The 16,841-nt window shown below is 38.2% G+C and overlaps 1 protein-coding gene across 1 annotated transcript in view; it reads left to right on the top strand.

The window, feature by feature from the left end:
- Window positions 1-12,760: 12,760 nt before the first annotated feature.
- The window catches only part of BMPR2 (bone morphogenetic protein receptor type 2), a 74,341-nt gene continuing 70,260 nt past the window's right edge, over window positions 12,761-16,841 (top strand). The window contains exon 1 of the mRNA XM_039354643.1: window positions 12,761-15,164. Within this exon, the coding sequence (XP_039210577.1) occupies window positions 15,089-15,164 (76 nt within the window). The 5' untranslated portion in view covers window positions 12,761-15,088. The remainder of the gene's footprint in view (window positions 15,165-16,841) is intronic.

The raw sequence follows: 16,841 nt of genomic DNA on the forward strand, positions 1-16,841 counted from the left end.
GAAGGTCCCAAAAGGTGACTACATAACTCCGGGACACTACAACCATTGTAAACATGAATCAGTTGCCAAGCATCTGAAACTATTTTAATTGTATATCTTTAGATAAAATTTGCAAGATATCTCTTCAAATTTTTTTGTGTGTAAAACAGGATTAGACTTAATATTTGGTCATACTACCGGTATTTTAGATTTGTTCATTCCTATCAAGAGGGTTGAAAAACAGCACGTTGCTTGTATATACTTGCTTGTGCACTAGCAGGGACTTTTAATTGATTTTATAGCCTCCGAGCAAAACCCAAATGTACTCTTTGTAAAAAGCAATTTTAATTCATACCAATGTGTGCATTCTGTTTCAAATAAAATATTGCATCTATCTAAGATTGAGATGTTCCTGTAACTCCCAGAATTCCTCAGCCAGGCACTGCTGAGTTGAAGTCCACAAGTCATAAAAGGGCCAAGTTCGAAGACCCCTGCTGTAACTGGACAACACATAGTTCACATGTGTCTGCTGTATGCAATGTTTAAGCAGGTATATAGGAAAACATTTTGAAAATCATTGGGAAGTTGCACTTTGTTTCCAGTGCAGGAAAGTTTTTATTATCTGTTTTCCTTAGAAGCAAACCTTTATACTTACATCGTTATGGTCTTCTCTGAATCACCCAAATCAGAAGTTGAAAAGGCAGATGACATGGACAGGCATCCTGAAGAACTAGCAGGCAGTCAGATATCTGCAAGCAGCTCCATGACACAATGAGTTTGATTCAAATAATGAGGGGCTTGATTCTGGCAGATCACCTAACTGAAGAATAGACTAGCAGCTATGAAGAAAAAAGCAAAGGGGATCAGGACATCTCCTTGAAAGGAGAAGGCAGCAATGCTCATAATCAAGCCATGCCACCACGTGGGGCTACATAAGAGGAGCCCCCAGGGCATTGTCTCTCGACTGGAAGCAGATTCTGAACCTGGGTCCCTCTTTTTCTTTCTTTGTTGGGAAACACCCAGCCAGGCAGGGAGGAAGGATCAAGCAGGAAAGTAGCCTTGAGTCAATGTGCAGCTGCAAGAGATCCCACTTCTAAGCTCTATGGAACTTTATCTATTTGTTCCCAAGGGAAGGCAAGCAGTCTGGGCAAATTCTTGTATTTTAGGCGGAATACAATAAAGTAGATAAATTAAACTCCACACATGTAGATCTGATTGCTTGCATTTGACATCCTACCCTGTACTCAGACCCTTAGCTTGATATTCAGATACTGATATCTTGAACCCTGGACTGTTACATAATACTTCTATATATGTCTCTGCCTTTCCCTTGCTGGTAAATCATAACTCGTCCTAAGTTCCTGGCTACTTAATGACACGGCAATAAACATACTGAGAATGTCCTCTCTGCCTCTGTTTTGGCACAGCATAACCTTTTTTTGTACCTTTTCATCTAATTACCAACTTTCATTCGCTTCTCATCCATTCATCTATCCTAAGAGAACTTTCATCCAGAATATTGCTGATTTCTCCCCCAAACTCCATTATCACCATTCACAGGATTGTAACAGTGAATGGATTCCTAGTTTCATATGCACTCACAACAACGTACATGTCATCAATTTATATTTTAATATACATTTTAGGCATTTCATTCATAATTAAACATACACTTTCATTTTCCCTCATGAATTAATCCACTCTACAAGATCAGAGCAGCTTCATTCAAACCTACTAGATAGTCCTTCTCTGCCTCTTATTTTCACAAACGTGCAAAATATCAGGTTTTTTTTCATTCATTTCATTCTGACTAATTCACACTCATTATTTCTTCCATTTGGGTTGCAGTCTTCCATTTACCGTTGTCATTTCCAGATGAGCCCATAGATATTAGCCTCCAGTGCCAATCTTGGTTTTGACCAATTGAGTTTCAACATTGTGTTTTTAAGTAAGTCACAGAAACAGACTTAGGTTGCCAACCTTAGCTATACCCATACCACATGTGACTTGCACACCATTGTTTCGGTCAGAACTTGTAAGTTCTGGCACAGTTTTGGCCAGTAGGCTACAAATGTAACCAAATCCCTATTTCGACCATGCTACAAATACTGGCCTAAAGACTACCTTGGAAACCAAATTAGTATTCCTTACATCCCATCAACTCCAAATATATGCCATGTATTAGGATGTAACAAAGGAAACAAGAAAGATCTGTTCAGTAAAAGACCAGCCCTATGAATTTTCATTTATTTTTATGGAACTAAAAGAAAGCAGTTGCCTATAAGATGAATACTACATAAATTAAGTTATCCTCATGAAGAAAACAAACGGCTAAGCTTTGTCTTAAAATCTTATGTCAATTTCTTGGAATGCCAGTTGGATGTGTTACAATCACTATTAGAACAAATGTCTTGAGCTTTTCTAGTAACATGCATCTATTTTGGCAGTTCCTCTTTGCCGGAGGTTACAGAAGCCAAAAAGAACAAGATACCTTGTACGGCCCTTGCTGGCTGGAGTCTATATTGGTCCAAGTTTGCTACTGGTGATGAGTACGGTATGGTATGGTATGGTATGGTATGGTATGGTATGGTATGGTATGGTATAGTATAGTATAGTATAGTATAGTATAGTATAGTATAGTATAGTATAGTATAGTATAGTATAGTATAGTATAGTATAGTGTAGTATAAATTGCAACTCTCTCAATTTGCTTGCAAGAGCAGAATAAAGTTGGGCATCTAGGTATCCCTTTTAGTTCACCAACAGAACATCTCATTTACTGCTGGTTTCATGATACGGAAATTGTTTCATTTCCAGTCCAATGTATGTTCCTCACTCTCAGTTCTCTTCCTGACCAAGTAAAAGGCATTATATTATACTGTTAAAATGTGTTAGTACAACAGTTAGTACATGGGGAAGCTTCTGGATCTACAAGAGAATATCTTCTTCCACTGGAAGGAATTTTCACCATGTTCAATTTAACCATTTCAGTTCTGTGTAAAATCGGAGCAGCCATAGCAACCACTGCCAGCATTTAACATCCTGGTATTTGCTAGATGTAATTGTTTTCAGTCTCATTATTCTCATTCGCCACTGTGAAAGTGTGAAATGCAAAGGATTTCAATGCTCATTTGCCACCATGCCAGTTACACAACTGGGGCTACTGAAGCTCTCAAAGTGCAGACTTGCTACCATGACAACCACACAGGGTTTTAAATGTATCTATTTTCATATTCTACCAACAATCTTCCCTCACCACTGCACAACAGGGCAACCTTTCAGAAACAGTATTTTACCCATCCCTGGAAAAATGTAGACATTACATGTGGAATATTACATGGATGAGGCAGTACCAGTGATGGGGAATGCCTGAAAGTCCTTTTCTTTTGATGGTGTGAGTGAAAGTAGTTGTGTTAATTGATAGTTTCTAGAAGCTTAGAGGGGGAGCACAACCATTAGCCAGTTTGGAAGCAATGGAGATGGGTGCAGACTGGTTGACATTTTCTGCAAATAATGGAGACTACCATTATAGCATTTGAAAAATGAAAGATAATTCAGAAGTTTTGTTCCTAAGGTCACTCTAGAGAAAAAGGCTGGTGGTTAGGAAGAGCTTACTGAGACGCTCTTATATATATGTATCTTCGTCCTTACAAGACCAGTGACTCCCTCCTCATTTGCTATATGTTTTAACAGGCAATCAGTGAGTCAGACTAAAGGTCCTTGATTTAATCCTAAGAGTTGTCTCAAGAATATTTTTGTGGGTTTGTCTGTGGTGCTAAATTCTTGTTTGCTAGAATGAATAAAAACAATTGTTCCCATATAGTTGTTTAAACAAGTATAGAAGACAACTGAGACTCCCAAACTGGACTCTTGCTTTTCCTGATAAAGTCTGAATTATTCATAATCTAAAAGATGATCATAGATGAATCATCTCATGGTTCCTGTGAGTGTGCAGTATTTTCAGATGATGAAATTGATTTAAAGTATTTCCTTTCCCCACCCCCCTTCAAAAAGCTGTCTCCTTCTGGCACAACATCTGCTTTCATAGTGCTAACATCCAAACTGTGGACAGCAAGGAGGCTGATTGTGTGCTCCTTGACCCATGCTCCCTTCCAGTCTATTTCTCCCCCCCCCTGTGGTTTAGATTCTGTCAACTTTGCCTGCTGTTGTGAGAGCAGCAAAACCAACCCTGAGAATTGGCTGACACTACTCTCTCCTTCTCCAATTTCTCAGATCTGTTAGCTTTGGAACAAGGAATAAATAGTATTCACAAGAGTATACTTCTCCAGCTAGAACCTAATAAAATTGTTTAAACTAATATTGAATAATACCAAGAAGAATATCATAAGAACAAGGATCGCTTTGAGCTGGTTGGCACATTAGGAATTTGTAAGCATGCATGTAAAGTGGCTATTGGATTAGGCTTGCCTGTTCATAAAATGTCTACTAATGGAAGACATTGCAAGCTACAAAGCATTGGTTTCCCATAGCCTCTAGCCCAGTGCCCTCTCAAATGTTCTGCGATCATATTTGCCACTACTAAATAAACGACTGGAGAATGTTCAGTACCAGTCCAGTTCGATACCTTCTTTGTGCTTGTCTTTAAGAGCATGAGAATTTGTATTTTGCAGGAATAAGGTTATGATTACTGTGCTTTTATGCATTCTAGCCAATGGTGTGTTGGTATATGTTTAAGAATCAGCTCCATTGCTGGCAAAGTGCAACACAGCTAGAGATAGGTAAACCAGTGCAAACAGGCTCCAGCAAACCACTGAAGTTATCTTTTTTAAAGCTAAATTTTATATCAAAAAGAGTTGATTTCAAATTAGATGTTTATTTACTATTTCTTTTCTTTTATGTACCCCCCCCCCATGCCATAATGTGGAGAGACATGGAGATAGCCTTGAAGAGAATATTCAAAAGTTGTTACAGACACAAGGGCAGATCATTCCTTAAGCTCTGGGAATATGGCTTTGGTCCTTGAATTACTTTTATCTTAACTAGGTAAGAGAACTCAGATCTGCAAGGGTTGCCAAATGTCTCATATATCTGTCTGTCTCATCACCACTGGTACTGCATGAATTGTGGGATGCATTTACCCTTGATAATGCATCAGCCCGACTCCATTCCAAACCTTTGCCTTTGAGATGACAGGAAAGGCTGACCTCAGAAAGTCCACTCACATATGCATATAGTTGCTTGCTCCCACCATAGCATTTAGAAATGGGCCTAATCCTTCTTGAGAAAACAATCTTATTCATAAATATTTGACTTCTACCTCATTTTTCTCTACACAACGGTGGCCATTTTCTGTTTTGCAATGGCCGTGATGGACAGAAGCTCAGTCCAAGCTTCATGGCTGAGTAGGGATCTGAGCTGGGGTGTAAAAGTTTAATAATTATTCATATAAAATGCTTATCCCAATTTCTAAGAGTCTTTTAAAAAGCAGCAGTATATTCTCCTCCAGACAAAGCTCTTTCATTGAAACTAAACCAATCTGCTTCTTGTAAGAAATGTTTATCATTCAAGCTACCAAAACGGGATCAAGGTTCATAGAAAGTAATTGTGCAGCAGCTGCCTTTTCTGCTCCTCAGAATAACCAGCTGAACATAGCTTTAAAAATCCTCTCTCATGCCTTATATCTGTGGAAAAATACAGTAGCTGATTGATTATTTGGCCACAATCACTTTCTGAAATTCCACTGCTGCTGACTGGAGGTCATGAAGACCTGGATAAGCATTTGCCACATATCAACAGAAAGAGATTGCAAGGTTTTTCGGCAGAATGCCCACATCTGCTATCTAGCCAACAACAGTTTCTGATTTTGCAGTTCTATTTCTCTGTGTTAGTTACATATACAAGTGCATGATGTAAATATTAAAATCAAAGCTTAAACTCTGTTATGTCCTGGGGTCTGATTGGAGGGGAATAAAGTCCTGGTATTTCACTTTTAGCAAAGTTTAGTTTGTCCATCAAGCAGGAGGGAAGCTTCCTGATTCTTCATGCTTCCAATAGAGGACATTTCTTATTTGAAATTATATGCAAGATATATATTTATCTCCAAAAATAAATATTTCTTAATGTTTACATTTCTCTTGATATAAAATGGCATTTTGTTGCTTTAAGATTAATGTTTTCATTGCCAAGGTTTCCCCCCCCCCCCAAACAGCATTTGGTTTTATCTGGTGGCAGGTTCCAGTGGGATTTTAAGAAAGAGGATTAAAGGGGAAAACAAGAAGTATAAGTCCAGGAGGGTGTTCTCACTACAAGTTGATCATAATGAGTTTTCTGAATATTTCCAAATAATAGGAAATAGGGAGTGGGATAAGGTCAACAATTAAAGAAAGCAGATCCAGTGCAGAGAGGGAAAGTGTGATAGAGGCAAAGAGAAAGCACAATCACCTATGTCCCAAAGCATGGGAAACAAAAACAGAAAGCACATTTAAAAACAGCTTATATTCAGAAGCATTAACTTTCTCCAACTTGGCACTATCTAGACATGCTGGGACTACAGTCCCAAGAATTCAGACTTGGAATTCAGGAAGCTGCTACTGAGCTTGAAAGGATAGCTAAATTTAGCCCAGAAATGAAGAAGTTATCCCACGAACAATGAAATTCAGGGAAATGGGTGTTAAATATCCGTTGGGACATTACGTATTAAACAATGGGGATCGGAAACATCTGCCAGATTATATGTTGCATTCTTTAGCAATAGTGTAACTGGGTAAGGCAACAGAGGAACATCTTTAAGGCACAATATCATGGATATATATATGCACACATACACACATGTACATGCACAGAAACACACATACATGTAGGACTGAAACTGATGAATGATATTTTCACACATGTAGGAGTTAAAATGTTAAATTCAAGATAGAAAAAAAAGAAGAAGCAGACAAGATTTGCATTGAACTGCAGATTAATGTAGCAAAGCACATTCCTTAGGTGGAGACAAAATTGCTCGTTTTCCATGATATTTACAAGTAGCAAATGGGGACCACTGTAGGACTTGGTGGTTTTTTACCAATTTTTACCAGAATAGCATGCAAGGTGCTGTGTATTTCTCTTAAGGACCCTCATACAATATTATCATAAATAATAGTAATAATAATAATAATAATAATAACAACAACAACAAAGTTGGAAGGGACCTTGGAGGTCATCTAGTCCAACCCCCTGCTCAGGTAGGTAACCCTATACCATTTCGGACAAATGGCTGTCCGGTTTCTTTTTAAAAACTTCCAGTGTTGGAGCATTCACTGCTTCTGGAGGCAGGTTGTTCCACTGGCTAATTGTTCTAACTGTCAGGAAGTTTCTCCTTAGTTCTAGGTTGCTTCTCTCCTTGGTTAGTTTCCATCCGTTGCTTCTTGTCCTGCCCTCAGGCGCTTTGGAAAATAGCTTGACTCCCTCATGTCCTTTTAATATCTTTAATGTCTTTTAAGGTTTCTAATAAAATAATGTACTTAATAAAGCAGAATTACTGCTTATTGATTAAAGTTAAAATAAAAATTGAAAAACAAAGGGTAAAATTATATTCCTAACATAGTCATTCCAAAATATTGAGATCACTCAGAGAAAACCAAGTATCTAAATGAAGATTTTTTTTTTACATTTATAATCCCAGGATGCTACACAAGAAACTTCTATCTTTTCATAATTTCTCATAGTTCACAATTTCATTCTACCACTATATCAATATTTATTGCAACACTACTATAAAAACCTTCCAGATATTTAGCTGGCCATTCAACTTTACTATAAGGAACAAAGTAATTTAAAACATATGTATGCAAACAGAAAGCCCAGAAAAATGACTGTTCGTTTTCTAATTTTAAATATTTTTTAGTTTGACTGAACTATTGTATAAATGTTCTGCTGTCAAGTAATAGATCTGGGCCAAGTTTGCATGCAAGACAGAGCTGAGAAAAACTTGGCTGAAACCCTGCCAGTGGCTACAGAACAGTGTTGGGCAATAATTGTTCCCTAGATCTTACTGTTCTCAGAAGTTCCAGTCAGCCTGACCAGCTACATGGAAACATGGTTCAGCAACATTTGAAAGACATAAAAATAGTCCTCGATTTACAACCACATTTGAGCCCCAAATTGTTGTCATTTAGTGAGACAATTGTTCAGTGAAACCTGTCCCATTTTATCATCTTTCTTGCCACTGTTGTTAAGTGAATCACTGCAGTTGCTAAGTTAGTTGTAAAGTGAATCTGGCTTCCCCATTTGACCTTGCTTGTCAGAAGGTTGCAAAAGGTGTTCACATGACTTTGAGACACTGCAACCATCAAAAACAGGAGTCAGTTGCCAAGTGTCTGAAATTTGATCACGTGACCATAGAGATGCTGCAACGGTCATAAGTGTGAAAAACGGTCATAAGTCACTTTTCCCAGTGCCGTTGTAACTTCAGACACTAAATGAAACATTGTAAGTTGAGGACTACCTATATGTTCCTTGCCTGACTTAGTATAAAGCAGCTTTCTCAATAGTATTTTCACATACTTTTCTGACTCTCAGGCTAAAGTTAAAATAAGGTAAAGGTGCCATCAATTACATTTATTTGGTGCCGGTTTTGACCTGTGCTACCAATACTAACGAAAGTCATTTTACTGCCTCAGGTAAGTAATGCCTAGCATCTTAAGTCAGGAACTTACATGCACAAGACACCCAATCCTCTGTGAGAGCCAGTTTGTTTTAATGGTTAAGGCATCAGCCTAGAAAACAAGAGATTGTGAGTTCTAGTCCCGTTTTAGCCATGAACACCAACTAGGTGACCTTGGGCCAGTCACTTTGTCTCAGCTCAACTCACTTCACAGGATTGTTGTTATTATGGGAAAAATAAGAAGAGGCAGGTATGTTGAATATATTTGCCACCTTGTAAAAATAATAAAGGTGGGATACAAATAAATAAATCTCCAATTTTCCTATTGGTAGGCTGCAAGGACCATCTTTCATTGAAAGGATAATGAGGACTTTCCCTTTGCCCCCAGTGTAAACACTCTAAATCACTGACAAAAGCAATGCTGAAAATTTCATGTGTTTCACGGGGAGAAAAATGAAAGCTTCATATACTGTATGCCTCTTTCTTCCAAGTGAAAGAGGATGTGTGTTTGTGAGAGGAGACCATGTGTGGGTCTCCAGAGAGGAGCAATAATAGATGTAGGCACTGTGCATGTTTTCATCTGTGCATTCTGATTCCCAAAGGTAAAATCTTTAAACTGATTGACTGGTGACTTAACTTCATGTAATGTCTGGACACAGTATGGAAGTGGTACAGTACATGTATGTCATTGCTTTCCTATAGGAATAAGAGGAATGATGAGAAAGCAAAGAAGGGGATGTGGGAACATTGGTCTAGATATTTTAAATACAGCAAATGCTTGTGACTGTGATTCCCTTGATCTTACTGTCTAAAGCAGAAGCATCTAAGTTTAGTTGGTTCAAAGTATTAATGGAGTTTTCTGTCCAATACCATTATTTAATCAATTTTAGAGGCTGCATTAAATTGATTTTAATATTTATTGAGCAGAGATTATTTCCCTTCTGCTGATGATAAAAGTAACCTTAACCAAGATTTTTGGTGCAAAACTTTAGAATGGTGAGTAAATAGAGTTAAAGCAATTTGTCAATACGGTAATAACTGTTAATGGAATTTGTCAACAGTTTCTTACTAAAAAACTTGGAAATTAGAAATATGGGTGGAACTCCATGTCTTGCCTGGCCTTCTAATATTCTTGTTCAGGTATAAAAGAAAAACAATATTTAAGGAGTTAATTAAGCAAAATACATCAATCTCCAACATCCCACCCAGGAATCATAACTGATACAAAGCTATACCGAATTACATTTTATGGGGATTTCATAAGAATAACAGCACCATCAGTATATAAAAAGAACTGTACTCTCCATTCCCATCTAAGTATTAGGTTACACATCAGTATAAAATTATAATAAGGAGATCAAGTTGAACTTCTCTCTTGGTGAATGCACCAATACATTTTTTTTTTGCCATTGTAAAAGTGGTAGTTAGCCATCATCCAGCTTCCCAATCAAAGGGCTAACATCATTAACTATAGAAATGTATTGTGAATGTTTATGCCCAGAAATCTAATCTTTATTGTTGCAGACCAGTGTAAAAAATTAAAAGTTCAAATTAAAAATTATTAACATTTCTAATATCAGTAAAAGGAAATTCTTCATTATAATGCAATAAATGTGAATGATAGAATATAAACTTAGACAACCATTGATAAAACTTCCCTAAACAATGAAAACAAATGGAAGGATTTTAAAACAGCTTTGAGTAAGGTAGTAAAAAGCTTATTTAATAACTTATTAAATATTATGTCTAAGCAAGTATGAATACACAGGTATATGCTTGTGTGTGCGTGTGTGTGTATGTATGGATGGATGAACAATTGGTGTGGTATAAATTGAATTATAATGGGGGTCCTAAGAGTTAAAGGACTACTTGCCTACATAATTTTTTTCTGCATAAATTTTCTACATAGAGCATGAAAAAAAGAGATAGAAAAAAAATTCTCTCTTAGAGAAGTTAGGGTTGCAGTCCAACCACAGGAACAATAGGTAGTGAATGAAGTTGTCTTTGGAAGAAATAATTAGCAAGCAGAGGTATGAAGATAGGACACAGCCTCTGCTGGAGAAAGGAAGAAAATGTGAACTGGTATTTGTTAATTCTATTAATTAACACATTCTATTAAGTTCAAAAAGTATTAACTAAATATTTATTTATGAAACCTGTATGCTAATGACTAGCGTTAGTTTTATTGCAATTTCCTAGGAACTTATAATAAAACCAACTAAAAGAGAAAAAAGACAAAGGATAGTAAGAATTGCAGAACAAATGGAAGAGAAGCAAGGGGTCTCATTTTCCCTCACTGAAGGCCTGGATGAAGAGGCAAATCTTCACAACTCCTCCGAACAGCAGCAGAGTGGGGCATCTCATAGGAAACCTCATTCCAGAGAGGCACTACTACAGAGATGGCATGCTTTTGGCATCCTGACAGATGACTTTGCTTAACCGAAGGAAACTGAAGCATGCCTACTCTGCCTGATTGAATCTGCCAAGCAAATACTACTACTGGTGGTCCCTCAAATAATCAGACCTCATGCCATATGGGGCTTTATAGATAACAACTAGCATTTTGAATCATACCCAGAAACAAACTAGCCATCAGTGCAGTTCATGAAGCATGAAGATTGTTACACTGGCATTCCAAGACATACCCATCATTATCCATACCATAATTTTCTGGGTCATTTAAAAACTGCTGATTAGTCTTCGAGGATAGCCACATGTAGAATGCATTGCAGTAATCAAGCCACAAGGTGACCAGAGCATGAATGAACATCTAAAGGGCTCATCCGATTTAGGAAACTGCACAACTGGTGCACCAGATGAAGTTGTGCAAAAGTCTGTCGTGGCCACAGCTTCCATCTGCTCTTTCATCCACTAATTTGGATGTATTTGCTTTAAAAATCAAATCCACGTTGTTCTCTAAATTGCCTAATATTCAACAGAGTCGTCACTTCAGAATTGTGTTCTTCACAAAATAATGTTGTTATTAAATGGTCATCAATCCCATAAAGCCATATTAAATGAATAAAGTCCACTATAATAATTTCCATTCTAAAGTTTTAATCACCAAAAACCTACTATTTAGTTCAACCATCTGCAGGCATGGAAAATATTTGTATATTTGAAAAAAATGCGTAAATTTAATTAAAGATTCTGAGTACAAAAACTGCATTTCCCAAACATGGAAAAGAAATTTTGACTCCAGAGACAATTCTCTCAATTGCTAAGAGGCAGTGTTTTTCCTTCACTCTCAGTTTCTCTCTTCTTCCAAAATCCTTGGTGGCCCCTGGGACTACCACAGCAGAGATGTAGACAGGAACTGGATTGAGCAATGAAGTAGGACACTCCAAAGCTTATCATTTTTTCAGCAGATCTGAATCTAAAAACTCAGTCACATGCTCTATAGAGTGTCCTGTCCTGCTTATTCCTGCCTGAGGACAGCTCACTAGAGTAGATGTTTCTTGAGGACAAAGAGTACACAACACCTCAGTCTGCTCTGCGCTTATTATAAAAGCATCTTCTGCTAGTTTTTTCTTGATCTGCATCAAAGGTAGCATTTTCCATCTTTTGTCAGCATGACTGGGGCTATAGGGTCTGCCTGTTTGGCTTCACTGTAGACAAATACATCTGTTCCAACTAGCTAAGGCATGTTTCTTTCCTTTGTCCTTCTTTTAAATCAAATAAAACATTGACAGGAGTTCTAATATTTGCCCTCCTAGTCCATGTGATAGAAAGAATAGGAAAACTTTTTGTCCTGTCTACTAGTGGATGAAGATGTCAAATAAGAGGGGGAGTCAACAGAGAGGGATTTATACAAAATTGTAAAACACACATGTCCTCCAAGACTTTTCCATGGAAAGAAATCATAGTTCTACAGGGCAGTACCGGGGAAAGCAGTAAAGAAGCAAGGTACAGTATTTACCCTGGGGGCATAGATAAACTCTCAAGTGGATTACAAAAGCTGAGGAATAGTTTGAAATCCATACAATTTCTCAAACTGGATTCCTTTCTGGGCCATTTGAGCAGAAGAAACCAATAGCTGAAGGCTGTTGTGTGGACCCTATTTGGATCTTCAGCCATGAAAAATAAGGGCAGATGTACTGAAATCTTTCAACTGCTTATCATTCTTCTACAATTACATGATAAAAGCAAAATCCCTACCACTTTTGTTTTCTTGGGTTTTATCTTTCTTAACCATGGGAGCTGCCAGTCTTACCAGGTAGACCAGAAAGGCAACACAAGTAGATGAGCTAACTGTACTTTATTGTAAAGCTACATTAACAGAACTTTGCACATTCAAAACTACAAGTCTTCCACCATTTCTTTTACATTCTGAGAAACTATTATAGATAAAGTCTCTTATAAGCCTCTTGCTCTGCCCACTATTCAGTTGCAGGTTATGTCCTCTCTTATCTGAATGTTCCATAGCTAGGCAGTATCGCCCCCACCAAGTTTTTTTCCATATGCCATTACAGGCACTTACCATCCCTTTATTTAGACTAAGCAATTTTAAGGTGTGCAGGTTTCATCTCCCAGAATTCCTTAGCCAGCATGTTGATTAGGGAATTCTGGGAGTTCAACTGCACATCTGGAAGGTATTGAGAAACACTGCATAAAACAAATACAAAGCTTCCAAGGGTTTTTAATTCTCCCAACTCCGGTCATCTATCTGAACTACAGTAATATTCTGGGTTATATGTATCCCTCTCTTACTTTCCCTATACAGTTCGTTACAAGAAATCGTTTAAAGAAACTAAGGCGATTTACTCCCGGCGAATAAAAATGCGCCCAATACGAGCATTTATTTTATTTGCTGATCTTGGCTTCGCTAGCCGTAAAGCATTCCCAAGACCACGGGAGGGATTCAGCAAATAAAGCAAACACTGGGGAGCAGTCGCCAGAAAAGAAAGAAGCCAACGTTCCTCCCTCCGCACAGCTGGGCTCGAGCCGCCAAACTAGCAATTCCTGGCAACATGGCGCTGCAGGAGGGGCTCAGAGAACCTTCTGCCGGGCCCCTCTCCTTCGGCTCGCCCGCAACTCCACCAAAAAGGCCTCGAGCGACGGCAGCAAGATTCGGCCGGCTGAGGGGGTCGCTCTAGCTCGAGCAGGAGAGCCATCTCTATGCTCCAGGCATCCAAAGGCTGTGTCCGACCAGCGCGCGAGGGTCGGAGCGCTCTCGGGAAGGGAGGAAGTAAGGAAGGAGGGAGGAAAGGAAGGAAGGAAGGAAGGAAGAAGGGCGAGCTCGAGCTCAGCAGACGACGGGTGGAGCGGAGCAGCAGCAGCAGGATAGGGCCGGGCGGGGCTTCGCGGCGCCCACGGGCCAGGCGCTGAGACTGGCAGTTTAGCAGCGACTCCCCTTTGTGTCTGGACTGAGAAAAGGGGAGCCGCTGCCAGCCAGCCAAGCCCAGCTGCCGGAGGCGGGGAGGCGACGCGACGTGAGAATCCTCCTGCACGAAGCCTTCGCGGGCGGAGGAAGAGCCGGGCAGACGGGAAGCTGAACTCCCCAGTGGGGGTGGAGGAAACAGGGCAGGGTCGCGAGTGAGTGTGTGAGGGTGCATGAGGGCGAAAGGGTTTGGCCGCCGCGGGAGCGCTTGTCACGGGTTCCCTCTCAGGTTCTGATCGCTGGCGAACCGGGCTCTTGCGAGGGGAGGGAAGAAGGTGGAAGAAGTGGCTCTCCCCTCCCCTCTTCCCGCTGGGACCACGAAAGGAGGGAGGGGGAAGACAGAAAGAAAGTGCATTTTTCCAAGGGCTGCCTACGAGGAAAGGCCGCTTTGCGCCGGGGCTGCTCGGAGCCAGGAACTGGGAAACCCTGATTTGCTGCTGCTGCTGTTGCTGCTTCATAGAAACGCCCGGACTTTCTGCCCGTTTCCTTGGTTGGAGTTATTTCCTTTTCGGCGTACTTGCGTGCGTGTGGGTGCGCGTGTAAAGCAAAGTGGACGCCGAGTGTGATAAATTTAATTCGAGATTGATGGCACGTAATGGGGCAGTGGGTCCTTAAAATTCCCCGTAAAGAAGATGACGACTTATTATTTCTAAGTGACAGGAAATAGCCTTTTCTTAAAAAAGGGACAGCACAAAGATTTGGATCCAGTTTTCCTTATCTTAAATCTTGGCCTTTAAATCTGTCTACATTTTTCCTTTTGTGGTGACAATCGATTTTTTTTTTTTGTCCTTTTCACCTCTGGATATGATTCATTTGAAACTTGAGTGGTGTGGTGACGCTCTGAAGACACATGGGAGTTAATTTCAATATTACAATAATGACCATCATCTTAAGAAAAAGAACATGCATGTCGGTTTGTGAAAAACTCATCTTCTGAGGCCAAGCCCTGAACCATGAAGGCAGATTTGCTTAATGGAATAAAAGCTCAAACAGCTCCTCTTATCTATCATTTGCCCTTTCAGACTGGATTGTAAACTGAGAAATTAAGACTCTTGGAAGACAACAGATTTCCTCCTGTCAGCATTTTTTAAACTATACATAGCTGGATTCCTCCAAATATGACTGACTTGCTGCAGCACCTTTTACTGGTGCTCTTGTTCTCCAGTGCCACCTTACAACTCAGCATTGCGGCTGGTAAGTATCCAGTGGGTGTAACATGACAGCATGTTCTGCAAACAGATTAAATTGGATTACTTGAATTTAAACCAGTGGATTTCTGATAAATTCCATAGGAATAAATGGTGGATTTGAATAATTTGGTTCTGTTCTGTGGATGACATCCACACTCTTTTTTTTGCTAAAGAAATGGCGTGTGGTTTAGTTTTTTAAAAATGCCTTGGAAATTGTGTTCAAAGGTGTGTACTTATTTTGCAGTATTTTAGATGAGTACAGTCTGTGTCATTAAAATATTTTGATTTTAAAATATTTATCAAGATACATATTTTAAAGAATGTTTCTAAACAAACGTGATTAAAATTTTATTGTGCATAAATCTTCACAGTCATTGAGATGATCAGTGGTTTTTCAGGATCATTAACATATAAAAATATAACAATGTATATTCTAGGCATATTAAGTTAATCTGTCAATGTCTAGAATGAAATATCAAGGATGATACGTAGCTATTCTATGTGCATTTTGACCAATTTTTTTGTTGGCATGTACTTTGTTAATTGCTAACCATATTTTGGGCATTTTAAAAGAAATGGAAATTCTCTTCATACATACTTCATGTGTAATTTTGATTTTGGCGTAGGCTGGTCTAGGAGTGAGGATTTATGCTCCAAAGTATTGTGTCTTCACTTTTTTTTTATTTCATGGATTTCATTCTAACTATTAGGATGCATTACATTGTTACAAATATACAAGGTTGTTATTACTAGAAATGACAACCTCTTTTTATTTTCTTGTTACTATTTTAATGGCATATAGTGTTGTATAGGACAAGAGATACTTCTTGGAAAATTTTACAACAATATTAGAAGGATAATCTTAATGATCTGGTTTAACTGGAAGTTTTAAGAGTCTCAAGCAACTAGTATAGCAAGATTTAGTAAAAACCATATTTTTATAAATCATATTTTAATTCTATGTAAATATAAAATAAATATAGATGATTCTTAGCTATGCTCAGTATTCTAATGTTAATTGTAATATTAAGCACAATTGAAGTTGTACTTTCGCTAGGTTTTTAAAAATTCTCTTTTTGAAAAGTACTGAGTTAAAATGATATGAAATATTTGCTTATGTGGAATATTTTGTGTCATTGGCATTTAAAGTTGATGCCCACTATTCCTATCTCTGCTAATGCTATAGACTTTTTCTATAAAAACTGGATTTTTAAAACTTACATATAAATATAATATAAATAAAATATTTAATTTGGAAAAATATGTTTTTCCTGTCAAATTTGCTTAGAACTAGCAAAATGATGAGAATTGTTTTTGTGATTTCTGAACTAAATGAACAGATAATATCCTTGATCTGTTACATATAATGGAAAAAGGGGTATATCAGCTGTGTTAACTATTTACAGTACTGTTTTGACCTACCTCCATCTACTGATATATATTATTAAGCTCTGAGTTGGGAAATTTCCAAGCAATTCTTATACAGATACAAGTACATTCTTTTGAAGCTCAACCAAAACCACAATTCAGAATAATTATTGACTTTCTATAGAGTAGTTTTAATATGTGTAAATTCACAATTTCTAACACTGAATAATCAATATACCGTAGTTTTACAATATCTGAAAATATTTATAGAAACAATGTAAACAAATTCACTGTTAATTTCAGAATATATTTT

This window comes from Crotalus tigris, unplaced genomic scaffold (genome assembly GCF_016545835.1).
Source record: "Crotalus tigris isolate CLP2741 ecotype Arizona unplaced genomic scaffold, ASM1654583v1 scf7180000017568.13789103, whole genome shotgun sequence".
Classification (NCBI taxonomy): Eukaryota; Metazoa; Chordata; class Lepidosauria; order Squamata; family Viperidae; genus Crotalus; species Crotalus tigris.